Source organism: Chelon labrosus (genome assembly GCF_963514085.1).
Source record: "Chelon labrosus genome assembly, chromosome: 13".
In the NCBI taxonomy this organism is placed as follows: Eukaryota; Metazoa; Chordata; class Actinopteri; order Mugiliformes; family Mugilidae; genus Chelon; species Chelon labrosus.
The window spans coordinates 11,917,776-11,944,500 of record NC_140346.1 but is presented as its reverse complement, the minus strand read 5'-3'; the positions used below and the strand labels follow the sequence as shown (position 1 = coordinate 11,944,500).

Here is a 26,725-nt window from a genome sequence, read left to right as displayed (position 1 = left end):
TTTCTCTCCATCTGACAATGCAGTAAAAAGTGCTGCCATAATTGAGCACTGCTTTTGATTAGACATGAGCCACTGTAATTCCCACGTAGCCTATATATATATATATATATATATATATATATATGGTCCAAGAATCCTATAAAAGATACAGATTTATTCCCTGGTGTGTATTGAGATTTTTTTATTTTTTTATTCCAAGTTAAAGGAAAAATCTCTTTTTTATTAGACTAGCTTTAAACTGGTAGTCATGGACATGCGTGGTGGCTTCAGATTGCTTCATAAACCCTGGCTGGATTAAATGAATGGGATTATACGGAGGAAGATTAGAACTACACTGTGAGTAAAGTGGATATCGGATGAAGCTGCTAAGGTGGTTTAGCTGCAGATCAATGCTGGTGTCCTGGAGCTGCAAAGTGGATTATCCCTGTTTCAAATATGTGATCTAAATGGGACAAATATACACTGTACAGACTGTGATTGGCTACGTCGTGGCAATTCTCAATATTCTATTCTACGTCTCCAACAGTATCAGCAGTGAAATCCCACCACCAACATCACAACTCATTGGTCCAAAGTCCAGCTTTCTTTCTGGTTTAATGTCCATTCCTCGTGCTTCTTGGTTTCCCCCAGGAGTTGGCCTGATTCAAGCTGTCTCCTACTTTAACTCTAGGGTGAAGTAAACATCAAAGATGCTTTGCCACAAGCTGCCACTGCAGGAACTAAGCTATGGTAATGCAGATCTTCTGATATGGTAATTCTTTGGAGCATCCACACTGTTGGAAACACTTCCGCATCGTCAGCAGGGATCTCAGGTTCACAGGTGTTTCGCCCCTTAGCCTGTACACCTCGCCTGAGTGGGGCAGTGAAGACTGACTAGGCTTAAAGTAATGATGGGTTGTTGGTTTTTGTCCCTTAATTGAGCAATTCTTGCCATAATGTGGAGTACTACCTTGGTTTAAAAGGACAGTATGCCATGTACCAACACCACTTCAACGCAACTGAATGTCTCATTCAGGCAAGTAATTCCACCACTTAACTTTTAACAAGGAAACCTGTGTTGCTCTGTTCTAAAAATCCCTTGAATGCATACAAATGTCTGCAAATGTTTGACTGTCACCATTATATTCTACAACGCATGTGATCTTGTGTCTCATTAATACTCATGTAATCTTTTTTTTTCATGTTCGCTCAGTTTCCAGTTCTCCTTAAGTAGAGCAACTTAATCTGACACCTTGCAATGCCGTTCAGTCTTACACAAACATTCAAACTGTTACTTGAACTGACAGCTGGTTAAGCAGTTTGTGTTTGCAGCTGTTACATCACACATTGGTGTGTGGGAACTAATAAAAAAATAAAAAAAATAAAAGAAACTGGCCACTTGCTCTCATTAGGAGCTGTGAACTGTTGATCTGAAAACACTGATCAGACATAACATTATGACCACCTTCCTAATATTGTGTAGGTCTCCTTTGTGCCTCCAAAACAGTTGTAGCTCATCAGAGAATGGGCATGGGTCTTCTGAGGGTGTCCTGTGGTGTCTGGCAACAGGATGTTGTTAGTGGGGGGGTCTTTGGGTCCTATGGGTTGAGGGGAGAGGCCTCTGTGGATCAGACTTGTTCCAGTGCATCCCACAGATTCAAGATTCAAAGAGTTTATTGTCATGTGCACAGTGTAGAAACATGTTTCCCTGTACAATGAAATTGTTCTTTTGCCGTCCACCCAAATGCCCAAATATAACAAAAAAAAATTAAAAAATCATACAGAGTTTTTAGAATATATAGAATAGAATATAAAAAGATACGTATAATACAAAAATATAAGATAACTACTGCAAATATTGATGTGCAAATTGGAATGTAAACAATGTCCTGAAAAATGAACAGACAGAAGCTGAAAAGTGAACAGTGCATTATATGGCATGAAGTAGTCTGTGAAGACAGTGGGGAAGAAGGACTTCATCAGTCTTGAGGTCCTGCATTTTACACTCCTGTACCTCCGTCCTGAGGGTAGACACTTGTCGAATTTGGAGTCCAGGTCAACACCTTATGCTGTTTTTCATGTTTTTTGAGTTGTTCCTAAACAATTTCTGTGTGTATGTGTCTGTGTCAGGCTGCATCCTACTGGGGATGGCTGCTGCCATCAAGGAGTGTCATTGCTTGGTCTGGTCTATCATCAGAGCGACCCTTGTCACTGAAGGAAAAGCACAGAGGAAACTAAACATGGCTCAGGTCCATCAAGTGTCCCACGCCTTCCTAAATGGAATGCTGTAACTTATAATGCTGTGAATTTTAACTGTGCTTATCTGCGGGATAAATCTGCATGCCTTCCAGAGCTGCAGGAAGTGTCGTTTAAGTCACAAGCTAAAATTAGAAATGTTGTTTGACTGGACTTGTCAAAGTGAAGTGACACGCTGACGCTGTAGGCTACTATAAAAGTGAATAGAACCACTTCATTGAATATTAGCAACCAGCTTATAATATCTTTTGTATCCAATTATGAATAACATTGAAAAATGCACACAGTGGGATTCAAAAGTCTTTACACACAATATTCTGACATGTAAAACTATAATAGATGAGTTGTCACTGATTATTTACACTCTTCGCATTAAAGGTCAGATTTGTTTGAGTTGAAACCACCGAAGCTGTGTTCAGATGACACGTGTTCAAGGAAATCAAAGTTCAGCTGTGGTTCACTTGAAATAAATATGGCTGAGCCTCAAGTTTCCTGCAGGACATTGCTGACTAAGTAGCACTGTGATAGTGGAAAGCGTGGCATCAGTACAACCAGTGAAAGTGCGGACATCAGATTGTTCTGAGCAAAAAAGATTTTTCTTGTTGTCAAATCATAGCTAAATTGATCTAAAACACTTTGAGAAAGCTGTTCCCAGAGCATGATCAGGAGTGGAAAAAAATCAATGTCAAAAGCCTGCTCCAAGTGTATAGAGAACTAATGGGTGGGTTAAATGCAGAAAATAATTTCCCCATGTGGGATCAATACAGAATAACAAACAAAAACAACAGCCACACAGTTTAAATAATCTATACTGTACCAAAGAGATTGTACTGCATTCAATAATCAAATAAATTAGATTACATTGAGGTGACAGGTTGATGATGAGGCAAAGATTCTTGTCAACCTGATTCATTCGAATCAACCAAATTGATAATTTTTAAAGTCCACACCAGCCTCGTGGCCAGCATAAATAGGAAGCATAACAAATTTAAGTGTAAGCCTTTCATACATTTACCATTTAAACCATAAAGAAATCTTTGCCCATGGCTCACATTCAGCCTATGCTGTTGATGAAAGCACATAGCTTTTTCCCCCCGGCGCAAGTAAAACCCAGTCAATATCAAAATAATTCAAAGGTTTTGCATGAAAGAATAAAAGCCTTAGAGCAACCCCTGCAGAAAACAATCAATGGCAATAAAGTGGAATGAATCGACCTCTGAGCAAAGACACTGCAGACAAATGTATCTGGTTAATGATGTTGGAGAGCTACATTGACAATTTGCAGCAGAGTTGAACTGTACTTGTGGCGTATGATAAAGATTAAGAGGAAAAGAAGGCACAGATTTATTCACTGTTACGATGAAGATCTGCTGATCACAGATTGAGCTCTGGAGAGGAAAAAGATGACACCAAATTAAATGTAAATAACACATAAACCTTCAAGTCAAACATTGCCATGCCAACGACAATGCAAGAGTGCAGTGTGCATATGCAATACAAGATACCTCCATATGGTTTTACAATATTTTTTGAGATATGGACGTATTGTATTATTTCTCTGATTTGTCAAATGATTTATTTGAAAATAAATTAATATGTGACCACTTCCTGTTGGTAATATCAGAATTTAGAAACTTCCAGGACTTATTGCTTAAACCCCGAGCATGAAAAAGCAGTGGGAAACAGCAAGCATGGCTCTATCCAGAGCTAATATCATCCACTGGCCTGCACCTCCAAGGCCCCAGTATTATTTCTTTAATTTGTACAAAACTCAAGGTGTGAGGAAGATGTTATGGGTTAAGATGCGATTACATTCTGGTCTCTTTTTTGGCCAGGAGCGGTGCCTTCTCAGTCCTCTGTCACAGTGACGACGGTACACAGTGGAGTCATTGGCATTATGCTAAGCTAAGATAGCTAGCATGAAGCACAATTTGTTTTGTGGGCATTTTGCAGACAAATTATACAGTCTTCATTACAGGGAAATTGGGTGAAAATAAGGGCAAGAGAACTGCAACAACAGTCATGGGGTAGAGTCAAACTGGTGTCACGGTCTTACTCCTTAAAGTTCCCCTTTCAGGCAAAATACTTCCTCTGTGGAGCTCTGAGGAAAGGCACAGCCATATTCCAAGAAGGCTTGGAGACAGCAGGCCTCATTTCCATTTAAAGCTACAGACACCTAAACAGTCCATTTGTCTGAAACCATGGCTAAACATGTGCAGCAGAATGAACAAGATGTGTGGTGTTTTGAGTTGAAACTTGAAAGGCACATTCTGGTGACCTGTGAGACTTGCACGAGCAAGTTACAAAGAACTACAGCATGGGACCTTTAATCAACATGGGCGTCCCTGCATATCTTCATGCGTAACAGGGGCAATGTGAGACTAAATTATAGGGGCAGCATAAGCTTTGTGTGCATGTAAATGTTAAAGATCTTAAGACTGGCAGGTGGATGTACTGTATATGTGGAAATAAACCGGATGTCGGCAATGCAATAAATACTGTTAATACAGCTCTGAGGTTTTAAATGCCATGACATTTTAAATTCCATAGTCAGCAGCATAACCTAAGAGACTTGCACCCATCCTGTCTAGCACAAAGTTTATGAAAAGTCATCCTGGTAAAAATTTATTAAGCTGCAGAAGATTACCTGTGCTGAAACATCGAATGACTTCAGACCCGTAGCATTATCCCTTTCATAATCAGCCTTACTAAGCATGGTACTGAAGCACAAGGAGCACTTTTTTCGTCAGTCTTTATTATATTACAACTTGATATTTTGATAACCTGATAACGGAAACCTCTCGGATACCTTGGCATGCTCAAGCTCAAGTTAAATATTTAACTTATTCGATGATGCTTATTTAAGCAAAATCTATCAAAAAAAATGTGCGTGTGAATAGCTCGATGAATACTTCCCTGTATGACTTCTGTCAACAAATTGTGACGTAAACCCACGAGTGTTGGGTAAAAAGGGATATGAGTGGACATAGAGGCAGTGCTATATTTCTCATAACCTTTTGGTTTGCAGCCTTTAAAGATATTTCTGCCATCTATTTAAATGAGGGGATTTTGATATGTTTTAGTGTTAATGTTCTTTGAATGTCTTGTTCATTTATTTTAATTGATATTATTAGGCCCTGCGATAGACTGGTGACCTGTGGCCCCCCCGCAACCCTCCAGAGGACAAGCGGTTACAGAAAATGAATGAATGAATGAATGATATTGTTAGGCTTGATGATGCACTTTGCATACACAGATGTACACAGTATGTCGCTATGTGGCTTCGTTTACCTGTTTTACCTCGTTTCTTTGCTTTGGTTCCTTACATCTGACCTTGATTTTGAGTTAGATTCTAATACTGCGTATATTTCCTCATGAGCAGATAGATACACCAATCGGGCATAACATTATTACCACCTTCCTCACATTGTGTTGGTCTCCGTTGTGCCTCCAAAACAGTTGTGACTCATCAGAGAATGGACATGGACCTTCTGAGGGTGTCCTGTGACAACACAATGTTGTCAGTGGGGGCCTTTGGGTCCTATGGGTTGAGGTTCCAAGGGACAGAGATGATTGTATCAGGTTCTATCAAAAGTCTGAGTGTGCTGGAATTGGGATGTGACAGACAACCTGATATGAATTTGGAGGCCAGGTCAACACCTTGTGCTATTTTTCATGTTTTTTGAGTTGTTCTTAAACCATTTTTGTGTGTGTCTGTGTCAGGCTGCATCCTGCTGGGGATGGCTGCTGCCATCAAGGAGTGTCATTGCTATGGGGTGGGGGTGCTTGGTACGGTCTAGGTGGGTGGTACATGTCTAAGTAACATCCACACTAATGCCATGATCAAAGGTTTCCCCGCAGAACATTGCATTGCAACAAGATGATCAATGCCATTTACTTCACCTATCACTGGTTTTAATGTTGTGGTGGATTAGTGTAGGAATTTAAGGTATTTGTTAAAAATCCTGCTTTTAATAGCAAGGAAAACTGTCTGGCTCAAACCGCCTGCCTCACAAGGATAGCACAGTGGAGAGAAAGGGTGAAAAATGTTGAAAAAATTACAGCCAGATTACAACTGAAACTAAATAAAGTTGTCAGAATATAACTGAACAAATATTGGGAGATGTATGATTACTCCCTGAAATTATATATTTATTTTAGCATTAAATTACGTTACAATTTCATTTTACAAGCTTTATTTAGTGTATTTTTGGTTTTATTATCTGCATGTGTACCTGTTCCGTGCTGCTTTGAAAAGGGTTGCAAGGACCAAACAAATCAGCACAGAAGGGGCTGTTAAATATGTCTGTACATTCACAATGTGCTCGGTGGAAAGGATATATTTAAATAAATAAAAATAAAGTAGGGGGGAAAAGGAAACGGCGTAGCTGCTGGGGGGCATTTTAACTGCCTTTGTGTGTGACAGTGAGCCAGCAGAAGCATATTTTGAACCGAGAAGTGTTGTTCTTCCGGTAATTCCGGTGGCTAGTGAATGCAGCATCAGGGGCATCACTGCCAGTAGACGGAGCTCTTCGGGTTTACCTAATCCAGAAGCCAAACATACACAAACATGGCGATATCGCAAGCGGGCAAGATGCTGTCCTCTCTTCGCTGTACGCTTTATTTATTGGTCCTCGGGGCTGCAGGAGTGTGCTCGTCGACGCTACGTTCCCACCCGGAGCAGCGCTACATGCTGCCGCAAAACAGAGGCTTTTTCACGATAGAAGCGAATGAGGATTTACAAGACGGAGATGGAGGAGGCGCCGCGGCTCCAGCGCTGCCTCTGGCCGCTGGTAGCGCAGCCGAAGGCGGCTCGGACTCCGGCGCCCATCCGCTGCATCGAAGGCGCCGGAGCGCGGGTGAATCGACCATGCCGAAGGTGTACGGCCAGGTAAATGAAGCGCACCCGTGCTCACTTTAATGTCAAAGCCGTGCATCACCTCAGACTGACCTTAGCAGGCGAAAGGTGTCTTAAAGAAATTACGCAAGCCCCTCTGTTGTTTTGTAAGTCACATCATTCCTTGCACCTTGTGTCTAAGTAGCCGCTGTTGTGTTCACTGTTGAATGGGGGTAAAAAGCTGGGGCAGCTCTAAGCTTACATACCCCCGTAAACGGAACAGAAAGCTCCTGCGAGAGCCTCGGTTCACCTGGTGTTTTTTTTTTGTTTTTTTGTTTTTCTTCCACGCAGAGCTGTGAATATAACGTCCCACTTCTCTGAGCGTGTATTCAAATGAATGTCAACTCAACCCCCCCCCCCCCCCAGCACACGGTTAATGGCAGCCTGGCCGTGGTGCACGTCCTGAAGCAGATGGAGAAATTACACGCACAGAAATTCATTTTGCTGCTGCGCTGATAAAATGTATGCCGAAGTTACCAGAAGACCTTTAAGATACGTGAAACACAGTTGTTTCTGTGCCACCGAGTGCACAGGCACGTAGATGTTACGAGGAAATCACAAAACGGTGATTTCGTGAAGAATATTTGTTTGTTTTTGGTGGAAGCAGAGAGAAGAGTGGGGCTAATGCTAGGTGAGAGGCAAATGATTTCCTTTACCTGCAGTTGCAAGAGGATGTCGAAACCAGTTCCCCACACCAGGAAACTGGTTTCTGAATACACACTGAAGCACAACAAGCAAACTTTCTTCAGACGTGGTCACATAATCGTGCTGTGCTCCTCCACAAATGCTGTGCGCACCTGAGAGAAAATGGCAAAAGGCAATATCTGAATCTTTAGCAGCATTAGCAAGTATAGCAGATCAAACTGGAGTTAATGTGGATTCAGGGACAGTGTGTAGATGTCAAATCAGTCTTAGTTATGTGTGGTTTTTGAAATGTTACATAAAAAAAACAGTATTTGTCATTAAAAAAAAAAAAAACCTGATTAAATAGTCACATTTTGAATGGGCTTTGGTGTGGAACGCGGCCTGTTTCTGGTCACTCCAGGTCACAGACCTCAATCTTGCTAAATGTGTCAACAAATCCTCGCGGTTTGTGCCCCTGCAGAAGTCCAGCAGCTGTTGCATTTGTTTGGCCGGACTCTGTGCTAAAAAAAAAAAAAACGCTTAATTTGCACAAATTAAACCGCTGCAGTTGGTTGAATGTAATTCCACTCATCTCGATCCATGGTGTTATCCTCATCCACCGCGTCCAGCGCTCGGTGCCATGCAGCTCTCTCTCTCGAAGGAGCAGTCAAGATTTCGATGCTGCTTTGCAACACCGGTGTATAAGTATTGGTGGTGGTGCAATCTTTAGTGCTGTTATGGCGTTGTTTATGCGTTACAGTGAGATTCCATCCATTTTTTTTGACGTCTTGCGCTGTTTCTGCGTTCCCCTTGCCTCCTGGTGTCACACAGCTCCTTAGCACATCCAGACAGCAGCAGGACGGAAAGAGAATAATGGACCGTGTGCGAACAAACTGCAACAGTCTCAGTGAAACGGGATTGCCTGGGAGAGACTTTTCACTTGCAAGCGGAGAATAAAGAGAGAGTTAGAGCCTCAAACGACTGGGGAACCTGTTAGTTGGTTACACCATGAACACAAATGAGCTGAAATTGTAAAGAGGAAATGAAACCATCCCTCACAGCTTAGAGCTGTTCCTTCGGGGCTAGAGCTTGGGCTGACACAGTTAGCTGAGAGGTAGACAACTACTAGCGTTGACTCTAAAAATGGGCAAATATGAAAATCTGTGGGCTCACTGTATGGTTCATCGATCAGCCACAAGATTAAAACCACTGACGGGCGAAGTAAATAACAGTGACCACCTTGTGACAATGCAATGTTCTGCTGGGAAACCTTTGGACCTGGCATTAGTGTGGATGTTACTTAGACATGTACCACCCACCTAGACCAGACCAGGCACCCCCACCCCATAGCAATGACACTCCTTGATGGCAGCAGCCATCCCCAGCAGGATGCAGCCTGACACAGACACACACACAAAAATGGTTTAGGAACAAAAAACATGAAAAACAGCACAAGGTGTTGACCTGGCCTCCAAATTCACTAGATCCCAAACTGATCAAGTGTCTGTGGGATGCACTGGAACAAGCCTGATCCATAGAGGCCCCTCCCCTCAACCCATAGGACCCAAAGGCCCCCACTAACAACATTCTGTCGACAGACACCGCAGGACACCCTCAGAAGGCCCATGCCCGTTTTCTGATGAGTCACAACTGTTTTGAATTCACAAGGGAGACCTACACAATACTAGGTCATAATGTTATGCATGATCGGTGTATGATAGTGAACTGATTAACAAGCCACATATACGTACAATATTTAAATTCATGTAAGATAACGATAAAGAAATTAAGCTCGTCGGCAGGCTTTGAGGGGAAGTGAAAGTCTCAAAGAGAAACAAGATTAAACGACTGGGCCGAAGACTGAGTGTTTACTTTGGTGACAAATAACCGAGAGGGCAGGTCAGAAAGTACAGAAAGAAAAAGTAAAACACTGACTGTGGAAAAACCCAGAATGAGGAGAAGTGATCCGAGGGAAGCGTCTCTCCATCATCCGTCGTCAGCCTGCTGTCTCACGCTGACCAACGCTTCCCTGTCTGGTGACACCCGGCGGTCTAAACACAGCCGCAAAGGACAAATAGCCTCCAGGGAGTCAGATCTGGATCAGGTTTCGTCACTTGTGAAAGGCAGTATAACGGAGGAGGTTGTTATTAAATGCCTAGCTCGCTGAGTGTTTGTCCCTCTGCTTTTTTTTTTTTTTTTGCCTGTTGGCTTGCAGAGGTACGGCTGGACTGGTTAAGTAGCTTGAACAGGCGTTGTCACAAAAGGTGATGGCTTGGTTTGAGTGAGGCAGAGTCTGCGTAGTTCATCATGAATCCACTGACCTAATCTTGCTTGACATCGCCATCACAAGCCAGACTGAAACAGTGATTTAGAAGTAAGGGTAGAGCCGTTGGAAGTTGTGCTTTTGTCCACCAAACTCCATCCCAGGTAGCTTCACCGACAGCTATCTGCTCTGTGGTTGAATATGTGCAAAGTTCAAGTGTCTCTTCCGCTGATAGTTAAGGCTTCACAGGATGAGTTGCAAAAGAGTGTAGCCGGTCACCAGAGCAACCAGTGGATGTTTCGATCGCCTGCTCCTGTTACGAGGTCCTAGTCTCAGTCATAAATGAGTATTGCAGACAAAATGTTTTTTAATTGTTATATTAAGTTTGTAGCACGTAACATTAGCGTGCTGATAACAGTTGTTTATCAAGTCAGTATCTTTCATTTTCATTTCATTATCTTTATGATTGCCGCTTAGAAATATAAGGCTGGCTTCGAGGTGCAGGAGAGAAACATCCCAGCGACAAGTCACACAGTGTTAAAGCTGCTGTTCTCTCACCAGCTGTTGTTGTTCTGAGACGGTGTCAGCGCTGTGTTCTGCTCTCCTCATGTTACAGTCGCCCCTCTTCATCATCAAGAGTGTAAATAAACAGTGCGAATCCACACTGTGCATCTACATCTGGGTGCTGGGTAATCCAGTCGCAAGTGGCCAGCTTTAAGTACCTGTGCTCACACATGGCTTTAAATGCGTCTATACATGCGTCCCCACTCAGTGCTTGAGATCCGATCAGAGTTTCGCCCTCTGTGTGCGAATAAACACCTTCGTTATTGGTCCTCCTCGGGGCCTTGACCTGTCGAAGAAAAACGGACCCCACCTCCATAAGATCTGCAAAGATGGGCCGTGGTTTCTTGTTGTTGTGTTCCTGAAACCGGCCCTGAACCCTTGTGGGAGCTTTATTCTGATCATAGAGGCCAATGCCTCTTCCATGAAAGGGGGTACATGGTCTGCAGCATTACTTAAGGTAGGTGCCACGTCTCAGAGTAACATGCACATGAATGGCAGGACCCAAATTCTCCCGGCACAACCCTGCGCCGGCTTGCCTTCTTCCCATGGTGTGTCCCACCTCCTCCCACGTCTCTGCGGTAAAATTCAGATGTGTCCGTTGTACGAGCTTTCACCAGTGGACAGGGGTCAGCGTGGACACGATGAGCAACCTGCAGCCACAGAGACGCATGAAAAGCAAACTGTGATCCTCTGTGTGTTCTGACCGTGTGTGGTCTTTCCTCGCACCACATTTGATAGCTACTGGCCACTGCAAACCAGGAACAACCCACGTTCCTCAGCTGTAGTTTTGGAGATGCTCTTACCCGTGTCAAAGTCAAATCCTGCTCCTAACATCAAGTTTTGAGAACTTAATGTTCAAATTGCTTCCCACCATAATCTGTGTTGTTTGCTTCGCTTGTCAGTGATCATAATGTATATGAGGACTTATTAGAGATTTTTTTAGTAATGCTTAAATTCATTTATTATTTATTTAGTTAAGAGCTACAAGGCCAGGATATTATAAAGATCCACATTACTAATGAGTAGGCATCACTTTGGCTGTCATCTATGATAGCGGTTGTGTGTTTTTCTTTTAAGCGTACTTTAAGCTGGCCACTTGTGTTCCTGTTCCCCTGGACGGATGTTAATGCAAGGTCAGAACTGGTCCTCGGCGAGCGTGCACAGTTTAGTAGTGTATGTTGCAGTCTGTTAGGATGAGCGTCTCTTTCTACTACCTCATCCATGGACATTTCTTGTCCTAAACATAAAAGCAGTTTTACTTGTAATCCCAGACAAGTCAGACGAGGCGTCACAGAGTTTTAATTCAACTTGTGGCCTTTTTATTCACGCTTCTAAAAATGTTATTTCAAATACTGCATCTGATTCGTGTTTGCTTGAGAGGAAGAAAAAAATAAACTTAAACAAGTGATAAAGACCAAAAATTACAACTTGATATTTTTGGACTGAATCCTGATGCAAGATATAGGTCTAGACATTTACTGCTGTGTGCTTGTGACATTTAACAAATGCTTTGCTAGACAAACTAATACAACAACACTTGAAGTAAAATAGTTCAAAATAAAATACAAAGACAGAGTCTCGTTTATGTATAACACCTAAAGCTGCAAAACATGTACATTTAAAATCAAACATTATTATTGAAATGAATGGAATAACTACGTGCCTATCCAGTATTTCCCACAGACTGAGAATTTCCTCTAAGTGGTGGGCGGCACAGCGTGTGACAGACGTGCTTGCTGAGACTCGTGCAATTTAGGGGGAGAGAGTTCTTTTCTGCAGCTACAATTTCCCAGTGTTCCTTAAACGTCTCACATGCAGGTTGTTGGTGGATTCAGGCTAAGCCACTGTGTGCAAAGAAGTCCCCAGACTCGACTTATTTAATGCAGCACAAATGTAATTAGTTTGAAAATAGTAACATAATAAGTTCTAATGAAAGACTGAGCGATTGTATCTACCTGACCGCTGAACACACTATTTCTTAGAATTCTTCTTGCACAGCTTTATGGACAAAATGTAATGCAATGTCAAGCTATTTCAGTACTAAACGATGTAGTGAAAATACACCAGTCAGGCATAACATTATGACCACCCTCCTAATATTGTGTAGGTCTCCCTCGTTCCTCCAAAACAGTTGTGACTCATCAGAGAATGGACGTGGGCCAGGATGTTGTTAGTGGGGGCCTTTGGGTCCTATGGGTTGAGGAGAGGGTCCTCTGTGGATCAGGCTTGTTCTAGGTCACAGGTGTCAAACTGATCCGTGAAAGGGCCACTGTGGCTGCAGGTTTTCATTCCAACCATGCAGCAGCACGCCTGACCTGGCTCAATCAATCAACTGAACGGCCTTCACGCTGTCATTTCAGGTGTCCTCTTGCTTGATTGGAACAAAAACTTGCCAGCCACACCCACTGCATGGGTGCTGCATGGTTGGAATGAAAACCTGCAGCCACAGTGGCCCTTTCACGGATCAGTTTGACACCCCTGTTCTAGGTCATCCCAGATATACTTGATCAGTTTGGGATCTAGTGAATTTAGAGGCTGCATCCTGCTGGGGAACGAGTGTCATTGCTATGGGGTGGGGGTGCCTGGTCTGGTCTAGGTGGGTGGTACATGTCTAAGTAACATCTACATGAATCCCAGGTCCAAAAGTTTCTCAGCAGAACATTGAATTGTAACAAGAGTTTACATAATGTTTTGCCTGATCGGTGTATACTTGACCTAATAAAATTGAACACTGGTTTACATGTGACCGGATATTTGCAGCTTTACTTGCGTAATGTCAGTCTGCCTTTATCTGTTTGTGCAAACACTGAGGACACAGCCATCTTGTTTAAGCAAAAGTTATTTGAACTGTAGCCGGACAAGCAGATCAGCGGCTTTGTGTTCACCTTTAGTTTGACATGGCGGCTGCATCCGTACGGTGTGAGCAAGCACATTTTATTCACCGAGTATAAATTTACTGTGCAAAAAGTGATGGTGTCAGAATATATTAATACGTGGCTGTATATATGGAGTATTTGCTAATACTTACAGCCTGCTCACTGCAGCAATGCGAGTAGTAAGCAGGGTTCTGCCTGAGTTCTTCAGCTGATCAGAGTTGGTTGGATCATAAAACATAAGAATTGTGATCAGTTGTCCCTCAATCTGTTCCTCAAGCTGCATCCTCAAGCCAACGTACACGCTCACTCCGACATCTTTTGACTCGCGTGCAGATCCTGACTCTCTTAAAATTCATCGCAGGCTCCCGCTCTTAACTCCCTGAGCTCTGGCTGGAGGCACAACAGCTGAGTGTGCGTGTGCTGTAACGCAGCACTTAGCTCTAGTATGAAAACATCTTCATTAGTTTTTGTCTGGTTGAGTTTGTGCAGCTGCTGTCAAGACGTTTCAAGCAGAGCTTTCTTGGTGTGGAACAACTTTGGCCCACTTCTCATTCAGCCTTAATAATATTCATCATTCTCTGTTGAGGGCCTCCATTCTACGCAATAGCAAGCTTTCGATTCGGGCCTTGTAATCTTTTGGTTTCATCCACACAACACTCACTGCACAATTTGCCGTCTCTTTCGTGCGTTTAAGTGTTATTTCGGCGCACCAGTTCTTAAACACATTCCTTTCCAAACCTGTACAGCTCCCAAACAGGGGCGTCTGTTGTCACATTGGGAGGGGAACAGTGGCTCAATTGTGCATCGTCCCCATCGTAGCCGTAAATATGCCGGTCGCCAACGTGCACATGCAAACTGGAGAGTGCTCAATGCCTGGTGAGAGCGCAGCGAGCCTTCACTGCCTGCCAGTCCTGCAGAGATGATGTCATTGTTTGAGTCAGGCTGCTCTTCTGGCCACTGTGCCCCCACCCCCACCCCACCCATGCACACCCTTCTCGCAGTTGAATAATGGAGAGCTCAGAGCCAAGGATAGCGGAGGGAGGAGAGGGGAGTGTAAATGCTCAGGCATATTGCTGCCGCGTCCCGCTCCTTGGTAGTACCAGACACTGAGCCCAACTCCTCCATGCTACCAATAGGACATCAAAGCACCAGAAGGCTGGGAAGGAAGATCAGGAGTTCAGCAGAGAGCAGTACAGTAATTTGTGGACTGTGTGTGCTGCAAATCCTGAGCTGCAAAAAAAAAGTCAAAAGTCAAATCAAATGTCATTTTCTTGAGAAACTGGCCTTTTTCTACAAGGCCTTTTAACGGACAGTTTTCAGCAGGAAGAAAAAGCTGCCTGAGAACACGTTGAACCGGGTTGTCCAGTGAGATGATTAGAAATAACGCAGACTGTACATGTGCCTGCGTTTACTCAGGGAAGAAGTTTCTATTGTAGCTGACTGGATGAACAGCCATGTCTGAAGTTTAATGTTTCACTTATGCTTTTCCTCTGTCTGGCCTGCACTTGTCTGCTCAGGATGACTAATACATGAGTCTGGTTTGTGAGATTACCTCAAGGCCCGTGCTATTGCTTTGTTGTTAACACTGTACCACAGCTATTAGTATGCTTTGCGGGCGCTTAACGCTGCAGAAAACACTGCAAAATGACACTAATCCCGTTCTAAATGATCAATATACCCTGAGAGCCAGTTGAAGCTACACAAGACCAGAGGTGTTTTATATAGGTCCATGCGCAAATAAGGAATGCAGCCAGTGTCTCAGTTGCATGTAATGACTTGTTAGTGAAAGGAAAAGTCTTTCTTGCAAGCTCAGGTTGTGACACAAATGAGCAAGAATGACTTTCGTGGGGGGGGGTTGTAAACCGAAGAAAAAAAGGACGGGGGTTGCATCAACCTTTCAATTAATCGATTGGAGGTGTGGGGGGAAAAGCCGATCAATTAAGTGGTCTGAAGTGTTCTGTACGTCTAGTGTTATCAGCCCAAATATAAATAGGTATAGCAATAGCATTTGCAGCGTAATTTAACCGAATTACTTTTAATTATACTGAAATGCCACAGACACAGAGCTGACCAATGTGCACCTGCTCATGTTTCTGGTCAGACTCAAAGCCTCAAGCACTGAAGGCGAAATTAGTCGGAGCACTGTAACAGAGACAAGTTAGTCTACTGTTTTTTGGATGATGTGGTTGTTGAGCTCTGATACGCAAAGTTTATTTTGAAGTATTTTGCCGTCCTTTTTGATGAAATGCAGCCACGCGGATGACTCCTTTGACATGGTGTCAGTTAGGTTGGGCACATTTTCTTTGACTTTCCCTCTTATTAAGGGATGCAGGGTCTTATGCATACTTAATTGGGTAACATGGGTTGGGGTTTCTATAGTTGGACAGGTGGGAAAGTGTGGAAGATCAACTGCAGTTTAGTGTGTCTTTGTTTTTGCATTTACATAGTAAGTTTTTCTCTGACCCATGCTCCAGAGCAGAAGGTGGCGTTAATGCACCAACAAGCAGGATGCCAACCACCGTAAAAGAATATGAACAACAAAAACACCCTCCTCCTTTTTCAGAGGTAGTCCATCCTTCCCACCACTTTAACTATGGGTTAATCCTGGCGTTCTGTTGATGTATTACTTCTTTCTTCATGAAGGTAACTTTTATTTTTTTGGTGGTGGATCAAGTCGATAGTATTGAATGACGATCTCCTACTACCACCTCACCAAACATCCAAACGTCTGTATCGCATTATTTACAATTGTTTGTCTGACTGACTTCATTTTCTAGAGTGAAGTCCTTCTACAGAGCAGACTAATGCAGCAGACATGTGATTTTGGTTCCTCTTCTTCTGCTTTAAATTTTGACAGCTTTGACCACCACTAAAACACAAGGTCTTTTTTTTTTTGCGGCTTTGACGCGAGGAAACAAAGAGGAATAAGATGTTTTGATGTTACAGGCACATGGTTTTAGTTTATGGCAGATATAAAATAAATAACTACAAAAGATCGGGCTTGGCTTTAAGGTTAATTGGCGATTCTAAGGCCTGATACCATTGGGATCACTATAAAAATGCTTGCATCGGCTAAAATATCGATCTCCCGATACTGGTCGTGTCCCTAAAAAGAAGCCATTAGCACACTCTAAGACCTCATCAAAGGTGTCGTCTTAACAAGCTCCTTGTTAACTGCATGTGCAATACCTTTATTAACTCTAACTTAATTAGATATAGAGAAAGAGAGGTTCTGTTTTGTAATGAAATGTTTTAGTCTTTTTTTTTTTTATAGATAAAACAACCCAAAGGTTGGCATTTATTTTTAGATTTTTTTTCTATATCACCACAAATCACTAGATGTCCACACACAGAAATGGAGAACTGACTTGTACACATCTAATCAAAGTGTTACCAGCATGGCACTGGTGCTGCTGCTAATAAGAACTAGTAAGTTATTAAGTGTCTGTTATATATATAATATTCCAGTAATTAGTGTCATGGGCGATTCATGATTTTAATATTTATTTATTTTTTCTGTCTACCTGAACTTGAGACAAATCACGATTCGAATATGGGTTGCTTTATTAAAACTTCATGGCAGATGAAATCATGAAACAAGAGCAGTAGAAAGTATGTCTCTGCTGATCCAGAGATCTTCTCCAGCTGCACCGCAATCTTCTTAATTTAGTTGTGGTATTGGAACTGGAACGAGAGTTAGATTCAGAGGCTCATAGGGACACACATTGCTCCCATTTCACTGCATGTTATGTTTCAGGTGTTGCCACAGGTTGCTGCCACAACCAAACAGCTACCATTTATTGATATTATTTCCTCGTCTCCAGCGGCTGCCGTTGCTCAAGGTCGTTGTCTTCTGCTTCATTAAACTGGCGGGCGTTTGGGTGACAACCGTGGGAGCACTCAGTTTTGCAACTGAGGCATTTTTCATATTGTTAAAAAGCAAAAACTCCAGTTAATTGACTTAACTCGATATATCACCCAGCCCTGACAAAAATAGAAGAAACACACACACTCTTGGGATTGTGTGGGTTTTGTACGGCGGATGGATTTATGTGGAGGAAGTGCTGTTTAACATAGCTTTGAGAGAATGCTTAATGAAATCTAAAAGTCTTCATGGCCTTTTTCCAAATTGCTTTTCTGGCTCTTCCTCCAGCGAGCTTTAACACAAGAGCCAGTGTTTCCCAGATCACCTGAGCAGACATATAAAATCCGTTACAAGATACAAAATATGTACTCCGTTGAAAGAACACTTTGCACAAACTAACAGTAATGTGGTCTTGTGCAGTGGTCCTGCAATAAAGCCTGCCATCTTCTAAGTAGCATTTGTTGTTGAATTGTTAGTTGTATAAGTTGGTTGTTGTGTATGTTGTAGGTTGTATTGCTGTTGAATTGTGTTACTCTGATATTTTGCCTATTGTCAATAATTTGTTGTATCACTGAGGGATGAACATGTGTTACGCATTTCCCAAAAATGTAAGGCCACTCTTTTACTCAGCTGTTAATGTTTGACCCAACCTTGTTCAGAATATCTTGCACATACTGTATGACTCTGATCATGGGCGTACATTTAGAATCTAATCCCAACCTCATATTGACCACCTTTGCAGCGTTTTCACTGCAGACAAGTGCTCTAGTAAGAAAAAAACAACAATCAGTATGCACAATAATAGTAATTACTAATATGCCTGTGCTTTTCCCACAAAAGATGTCAATGTCTCTGTTGTGGTCTAATTAGGTTTTTGGGGAGTACAGTTCTGAGGCATATGTGAGAAAAGCTTTTATATAGTCAGAGTCCTCGTGATTTCACTTGAGTCATCAGCACTTTGCTCTTCAAATGTTTCAAAATGGAAATATCAAGTGAGATCATCAGTCTTCTGCAACCTGCTACTCATCTCTGAGTAGCAGGCTTAAGCCTAAATGCTTGAGGCTACTAGAATAACCAGTCTGAGCCTCTGTGTCCAGTAGAGTCATGGGTAATGTAGGCACTAGGATTTTGCGAGGAAGCTTTGCTTTTTAAACTGTCTGTCGTGACCTTGGCAGTGTCTTGAATGTACTGTCTAAGTAGTTTAAGCTGAAAACGCATTCAAGACTTAACATGGCAAATACAGTACATGTATTTAAAGGGAATTATACGTTTTTAGTTCAAATCAGTTATATGTTATTTAGTGCGAATCACAATACATACACTGTCAATTTCCCTGCAGGAACCTCCCAAAGGGATCAATAAAGTTGTCTATCTATCTATCTATCTATCTATCTATCTATCTATCTATACGGTCTCAAGACACTTTACAGAAGCCAGACTGAGACCCCCAGAGCGAGCACTAAGGTGACGTGGCAAGGAAAGTGAAAAAACAGACGAGTAAATGTCTGAAGTTGAAAAGGCTTCTGAATTTGTGCTGATTGTTGGTTGATGGTCAGAGCCTGGGAGTTGTCAGGCCTTATCAGTTGTTTTTAAGAAAAGAGATTAATCACAATGCAAAGTTGTAAGCAGTTTGTTTCTGCACACATAGATGAACGTTTGTCTTGCTGTTTGTTTTGGATGTGCAACAGATAAATGATTAGACATCTAAAACATTTTTTTCAATGGCACGCGATCTACCTGCACTACCTTCGCGATCTACCGGTCGATTGCGATCGATGTAATGGGCACCCTTGCTCTAAGCGGTTCTAACCCGTTGGCTGGCTGAGGTCTTTAGGTCTCACGTCGTCGTGAATTTAAGGTTAATTGGCGATGGCTATTTCTTTTAACAAAATTGTTTATTAAAGAAAGTTCCGTTTATAATTCAACAGAATGATTGAAGAAGTTATCTATATAGATTAATCAACTAATGTGATAAATTATCTATAGTTTAATCAGCTAATCATGATAAATGATCGATAGATTAATCATCTAACCGAAAAAAAACCTTTCAAACAATAGATTAATTGTTTGACTAAGTAATTGTTTGTGGCCGCCCTATAACGCGGTATCTTTGCTGTAGTTCCTTGTTTTGTGTGTTTGAGCAGAACGGCGGTGCAGATATTAATCTAGCTTCCGTGACGCAGCAGAGTCTGTGGGGAACTTTGCAGATGGCGATAAACTCACACTTCACTTCTGTCAGCTCTCAAGGTGCGACTGAGGAGCAGTGACCTGTCGTGAAAAGAGAGAAATCCTTTGCCTCTGCACTTTGTGGTTTGCTGGTTTTACTGAATCCCGTCTGCTCTGTCAGGTATGAAGGTTTTGCACCAGATAGTATTTGGTGAGATGGAATGCATTATGGATGCGAGCGTTACAGACACAGACAGTACAGTAGCTTTGTTGGCTGTCTGCGACGCCCTCCCCCCTTCCTCTCTCCAACCCAATGCCCCAAGTGGCCACAAAGCTGTCACAGAGATTGATGGAGAGGAGCAGATAAGAAACAGTGCTCTGTTACTTATAGAGCCACCTCTGGACTACCCATCTTTAGAGCATGATGTGAGGAGGAGCAACAAAGAAAAACAACAGTGAAAAGTGTGTTCTTATTGACCCAAAGGGTGCTCTATTTTTTATGTTACGCTAGGCCTCTGACAAGGTGGCTTCATTTGTGTCCTAAATTACAATACATAGATTAGATGTGTCTCTTTTCCATTGGTAATAAGATTGTAGAGCAGTGCAGACAAATGTTGACAATGGCAGTGTTTTCATGTGACTGTGTATTGAAACAAGTCACTAAATGTACCGTTTGCAACATCTCCCAATTCTTAGCCCATTATGATCAACCAAATTGACCTTGATTTGAAAGATCTGATATGGTTTCATAAAATCCTCGGATCCTTTAAATACATGCCATTTCTTGCATCCTCTCATTCAAATTTCAGCTGAGACTGGTTTAGCACAGCAACCCTTGCGTGACCACGCAGCAAGATTGTTCCACTTGCGAGGAAGATCCAAAACATGACAGAAGCTACAACCCCGAGACCCCCTGTAAGGCCTGAACGCACATTAGATATAGAAAGTATGACGACAGAGAAGAGCTGCATCAAAGCTAAGAAATCCCAAAGTCCCAAAGCTATTTTCTGTGGCAGCACGTCTATATGTGCACATTTGGTAGATACCTTCCGACATAGTAGTTTTAATTGATAATGGCAAAGTCTGGCAATTCTGTGTAGAGTTCAAATGACTTGCACACAAGAGGTTCACAAGAACCAAGTACTTGTATGTATTATAATGATAGACTCTTCACCGTTTACCAGCAGCTCTGTTAGAGCAGTCGTAGCAGACTTTTTCTGTAATGCCCAAACTTTCCAGCTACATCTTTTGTAAATCAAAATTATTCATATGGAAAAACACTGGGGACCACAGTTCTTTAGCAGCCAATGCGAAAATGAAAATGGTAAAAATTACTTTCTCTACATTTCTCTACTTGCTTACTTTCTCAAATGGACCAGTCAAGACTGAAATCATAAGCATTGGAAAAAGCCCGCCTGGAAGTTTTTTTTGTACCGCGTAAAAATTTAATACACTGGCGGGGGGCAGCTTCCCTACTGAGCACTACGGTTTTGCGGCAAGGTTTAAAGTGTTGAGCAGAATTCTCAACCGATGGTAAAACAGTGTAGCCTTAAATGTGGGCGCGCTGTACTTACATAGTGCATTGTGTTTCGCTTTAAAATCGACCACAAAAATGTTGGAAAGTGGAGGTCCCTTGGCCAGACATCTGAGGAAAAGCGCTGCCGTCGGTTCTAATGTGTAAATATCAGGGAAACCGTGATGAAAATGCTTGTTAACCCTCAATCTATCTTACAATAATTTAAAGCTTGTGTGAGGAAGGTCAGGTGAAGGCCAGCTGAGCCTGAAGAAGAGCAGAGAGCCAAACCACAAAGCCAGTTCTCAGCATGCATAGATCAGCAGTTCATGGAGCTTATAACAAAGCATTGCATAGGAAGATAACTGGTATACATCAGAAAGCCGATACATCATCCAGAGCAGGATCTCATCGCCACGCCCCTTCACACATTCTTGTGTGGTGCAATTAAGGCTACAGTGTAAACACTTTCAACGAACCACAGTTGGTTGCACTAACCATAAATCCCCTAGATTTAAATAGATCAAGTTAATGTGCTTATAACACGTTGACGCAAATTCCTTTCAGTGCCACAATTTTTTAAACACCTGATTAACACGTGCACGTTCTGTTATTATGATCTCAGCCCGCACTGTAGTTTGGGAGAAATCAAAGCAGCAGTAGCCCAGTGGAATGCAAGCAGAATCTGAAGTGCGGTCATAGTAAATAATTTTACCCTGAGGTCGGCAGTAATAGCCCCGTAGCGTCAAACCAGCAAAAATCCCAAAAGAAAGCCAAAGAGGAAAGCAAGCAGAAACAAATGAGCAGAAATGGATATAGACATGGGTCTTCTCACTGGCAAGTCCATCTTAAAAGCTGCGCTAGATGCTTCTCTCAACAAGACCAAGGATATCTGCATTTACTGTTGATGTGAATAGAGTTATGAACCGAGCAGGGAGCTTTCTGAGCGGCTCAGATATTGGTAAGAATAACACAAACTGATAAAAAGCTGTGTGTGATTAATTCGCATTAACACGTGTTAACTATGGAAATCATGCAGTCAATCTTGATTAAATATTTTAATCTATTGACAGCCCCAGTGTAGACACAGTTTGCTCGGAATTAATCACCACCATGGTGCGATGGCTGCTGCATGTGTATGAAACGTCACTGTGTTACTTCCCTCTGTTAACTTGTCTCATGGAGGCACAAAGTCAAAGTCAGTTTAATTTAATTAATCCCTGTAGCCTGACGATAGTAGCACCGATGCTTGTCTGCCACAGCACATCTTGCAAGGTCAGTGAGCTGGTGTGGCTCTTCTGCTTTACAGTGGCTAAACTACAAATATTCATAGCCTTCTGTAACCTACATCATGTCAAGAATAGTTGGCAGTCTTACGAGCCTCACGCCTACAGAGTATCGCGTGGTCAGCCTGACCACGCGATACTCTGTAGGCGTAAGGCTCATTTAAAGTACATAGACGGCGTAACCTACACACGTAGCCTGCGCCGGTGTGAGTGCGCTCGTAAGTCTGGCCCGCTCTGTAACAACGCTACCCAACCGTGCATTACCTATGCCAGTTGTTATAGTCCTATTGCTAGGTAGCATATTGGTTAGTATGGCCTGAGTATATTTCACTGGTAATTTTAATATCTGTAGTCTCAATTAGGGGGAAACTAAGTATCCTGGTAGTAGACCTCTGGACATTCAGTGGGGTTATTGCACCTGCTGGACTTCCTGGGACATGACTTGTGATTGGTCATCTTGAAGTTTTTTGAAGAATCTTTTGAGTTTTTGTTGCAGACAAATTGAACATTTACCTGAAATAGTGTTTTGTATGGGGGAATTCCGTGGGTAATTTATAAAAAAAAAAAAAAAAAAACATGTTTCATCCATCAAAAATGGATATCGCACATGCTTAGCTGTGCTTCCTCCATTTTGTTTCACTGCCAGCAGAGCAGCGACCACCCATAGACGGACCCTCGCGGCGTTAACTCTCATGCTGCAATTTGCTGCAACCTGGCAAACAGTTTTTATATCTTCACGGATATCAACGGCCGCTGGATTCGGCTGTGTCAGTCTTCGGAGCCGCTGGCACCCCTGTGGCTTCCTCGCACAGCAACCAATGAGGCCTGAAACGCAGAGATTTACTGCTGCAACACCTCGTCCTGAGAGACGGCCCTGGCTTTTTAGTGAGGCGGCCCTGAGGGAGGCAGTCTGAGGAAGATGGAGAGGAGGAGGAGGAGGAGCGGGAGGCTGATGACTAAAGCAAGAGATGGGAGGGCAAGTCGTGTATCAGTGATGCTGGCTTCTTGACAGCAACTCATAGTCGTGCCTTTGTTGGCAGTTACATGAGGAAAAGGTTAAATTTGTGTCTTACTGGCGACATGCAGTCTAGTTCTGCAGGATGTTGGCTTTGCTGTTTTCCGGCTCAGCACTATGCTGAAGGATAAATCCACCCTTAGATACCATCAATCTCTAATGTTTGATGCTTCTTTTGTGATTAAGTGTTGTAATTTTCTCTGTAGTGATTTCCTACATTTCCCAGAATCACCCACCCCCTTAAACAGAACACGGCATGCGCTGCAATGGTTTATAGATTTTCGAGGCCTCTGTGGGTGGAGATATTAGTGTCTCTGCCTTTCCTTCGATGTGTTGCGCCTGGAATATTTATTGTTAGACGCTGGTTCAGAACGGTGAATCTAGACCACGATGTTGACAGCGCGACCGTCCCAACAATGTACGCTGCACAGCCAGCGGCCTCTCTTTGCTGCTGAAACGTTTCAAGCTGAATATTTTATTAAACTCCTATCCCTCGTGCTATCACAGCGCCTTTGTTTTTGCGCAGTTGTCCTCATCAGCGTTGCTATAGTAAAAGTTACAAAGCAGAACTGGGCGGAGGCTTGTGTCTGATCACAGCTGACAGGGACTGCAAAGATATTTGTTGTTTGCTCCACAGTGTGAGCCACCAAGAAAGAGCAGAGAAAAAGCCTTTGAAGCAAAAATGAGCCCTCGCGGAGGCCTGCCCCCTCGTAGAATCATCAATAAAAGATAAGGGAAGGAAAGCAGTGCGGAGATGAGATGGCGAGGCAGTGACAATGAAAAAGATGAAATAGCCTATTTCTTTTCATTGATCTATGTGCCCGGTGGGAGGGGCCCTGATGGAGAATAAGCGTGTGTTCCGGCGAGTCATTGCATTACCGACCTTTTTACGCGGAAACAGACATGTGCAAACATTGTTATTCTGCCGGGTGTTAAGATGGTTGAAGGAACGTCTGGCCCTTCATTTTTATTCTGTCGTCAACTCTTCGCTCTGCAGCTCCTCCCTCTGTGCTGCGTTGTTGTCCAAAAAAACAAACTGTCCGGGCACACTGTTGCGTTGGTTGTTCTTTTATTACCATGAACACAGACGCTGCAGATTATTTTGACTCGGTTGCAAAAACACTGCTGTCCAAACGCCAATGCACCGAACCCAATTGTCCCCAGCAAATGCACTATTCCCCACCATTCAGGTAACATTTGCTAAAATCTTGAACTGAAATCAGTGAAACAGTGCATTTGTGATATATTTATGAGATTTGCATCTTAAATAGGCACCTCTATCCTTGGTGTTAAGCACCAAGGACAGAAGTACTAGGTTGTGGGTTTGCTGATATCAGATAGCTGCTTCTGCTACTATAAAATACACTTATACGCTTGAAAACCCAAAATTTGCCAGAGGAAGATAATTCTTTTTAAGTAGGGCTGTTCCAATCAAGGTTGATTTTTTTGCCCCAGATCTGATACCGGTCTTTTCATATTCAATACCAGCTGATCCGAGTCCCTATCCGATCTTAAATTAATAACATTTCTTCTCCTGGAGATTCATCAAGGCTTTTCTTATCTTGTATTCTCCTAGATCACGCTCGATACTTATCTCCCGATCTGGAGATCCCTACTTTTGAACACAGCAGTATTGGAAGTGCGCTGTCGCTTATTGGTTCACCATAATATAATATAGCTTCTGAAACAACCTGCTGCAGGGCAGCCAGGGATCTGTCAATATGACATTATTTATTTAGCAAAATCAAAACGATCTTTAGTGAATAAGAGGTCACAAGTGTGTTTATAACAGACACCTACAAATCAGGCTAAAAGAGCCGTAATCCCAACTCTTGAATGGAGCTGTGACATCTTTCACATAATCATTTGGCTAATTACTGCTTTTGACATTGTTGCTCTATGAACTATTGAGACCTTATACACAGTCTAATGCCCCCTTCAGACCTTACATTAACGTCCGACCTGGGAAATCTCAAGTTGCCTCATTAATTCTTTGCCTTTGTTGCTGGAGTGTTTTCTTTCACTGCATCAAACAGCACAGCTGCGAAATAACAGGTTTTGGGTTTGAGGTGTAATAGATTAAGGTAAATTAATAAGTAATAAATTGATATGTGTGCCTTCAGTGAGAGAGAGAGACTTCCAAAATATGTATCATCTTCCCAAGTCATGACGCACGCACAACAGCTGTTTGTGGTACGAGGCATGCAGAGCGCTAAACTGAAGTCAGAAGTGCTCGTTGCGGACACATGTGGAGATTCATTTTAATGCCAGCTGTGACCACAGGTACTTAGGGCTGCTTACTTGTGATCAAATTGCCCATTTCATATGTTAATTTAGTGTCTGAAGAGCGCCCTTGTCAGTTTGGATCTTAAATGTGATTCGTCTTGTTTTTCTGAACTGCACTGACGAACACAGGCTCGAGGTTATCTCGGGTCACAACCTGCGTCCTCGAGGGCTTGCTCAGACGCTTGACCTGCGCTGATCTCTGTTTCTCTACATTGTTTCACTTTGACAGTCCGTCCACCGAAGAAAGAAAGTTGGTCTTTTATTTCAAAACTGAAAAAAAAAAAAAGCGAGCTTGACTCTGTGCCAGGGTTTAAATCATTACAGACTTCCAGGGTTTATGGTGGAGGTTTCGCTGTGAAGACACTGGCATCAGCTGTAGCCTCAGATTCAAGCCATATGTTGAGCTGATGAGATGTCTACGTTCGTGCTTGCGACTGTCAGTGGATCAAGCTGATATCTTAGACTCGTCCCCTCCTTTTAAGTTGGAGAAAAATCCACAGTGACAATAAGAATGTGTAACCCTACACTGCACATGCTGTTTTTCTTCATTAGCGGCAACGTGGTTAGTGATATGGATGAAATATTCTCTCCGGGTGTATGCAATTAATATCACACTAACGGCACGTATCGCAGCCCATTAAATTTCCTATTTTAATTATTTCATAGTCTACTGAACCAATAAACAATGGCTCTGTGTACATGTGTAAGCTCATTCATCTTTGAGGCAGAACTGGAGCAGGATCAATTTGGAAAAAACAAACTTACATTATTCAGCCTGCACAAACAATGTCCAGATCATCTTCATTTGTTAGTTTTATCGTACACATAGACTAGAAAGCGTGCACATGTTTTGACACGTAGCATTTGTTTTTGCTTCATCTCAAGACTGAAAGCTGAGGTCTCCATAATGTTCCCGTCCCCACCGCCTCCAATTACCTTTGGTTATCTGTGGCTGATGATTTAAGAGACCTCTGTTTTCAGACCTGTTATTAACATTCGTCCTGGGTGATCTGATCTCAAGCCACCAGCTTAAAGTACAGGTGTGAACGCACCCTGGGCGCATTTGAGACTGCATCACTCGGACCGCATTTGGAGGTGGTCCAGTCCGCTTGTGACCTTATTCCTCCAGTAGTAT

General features: G+C 42.7%; 1 protein-coding gene across 1 annotated transcript in view; it reads left to right on the top strand.

Moving 5' to 3' along the window:
* The first annotated feature begins 6,799 nt into the window (after positions 1 to 6,799).
* The window catches only part of sorl1 (sortilin-related receptor, L(DLR class) A repeats containing), an 81,846-nt gene continuing 61,920 nt past the window's right edge, over positions 6,800 to 26,725 (top strand). Inside the window, exon 1 of the mRNA XM_084559416.1 lies at positions 6,800 to 7,126. Coding sequence (XP_084415542.1) covers positions 6,806 to 7,126 — 321 coding nt within the window. The 5' untranslated portion in view covers positions 6,800 to 6,805. The remainder of the gene's footprint in view (positions 7,127 to 26,725) is intronic.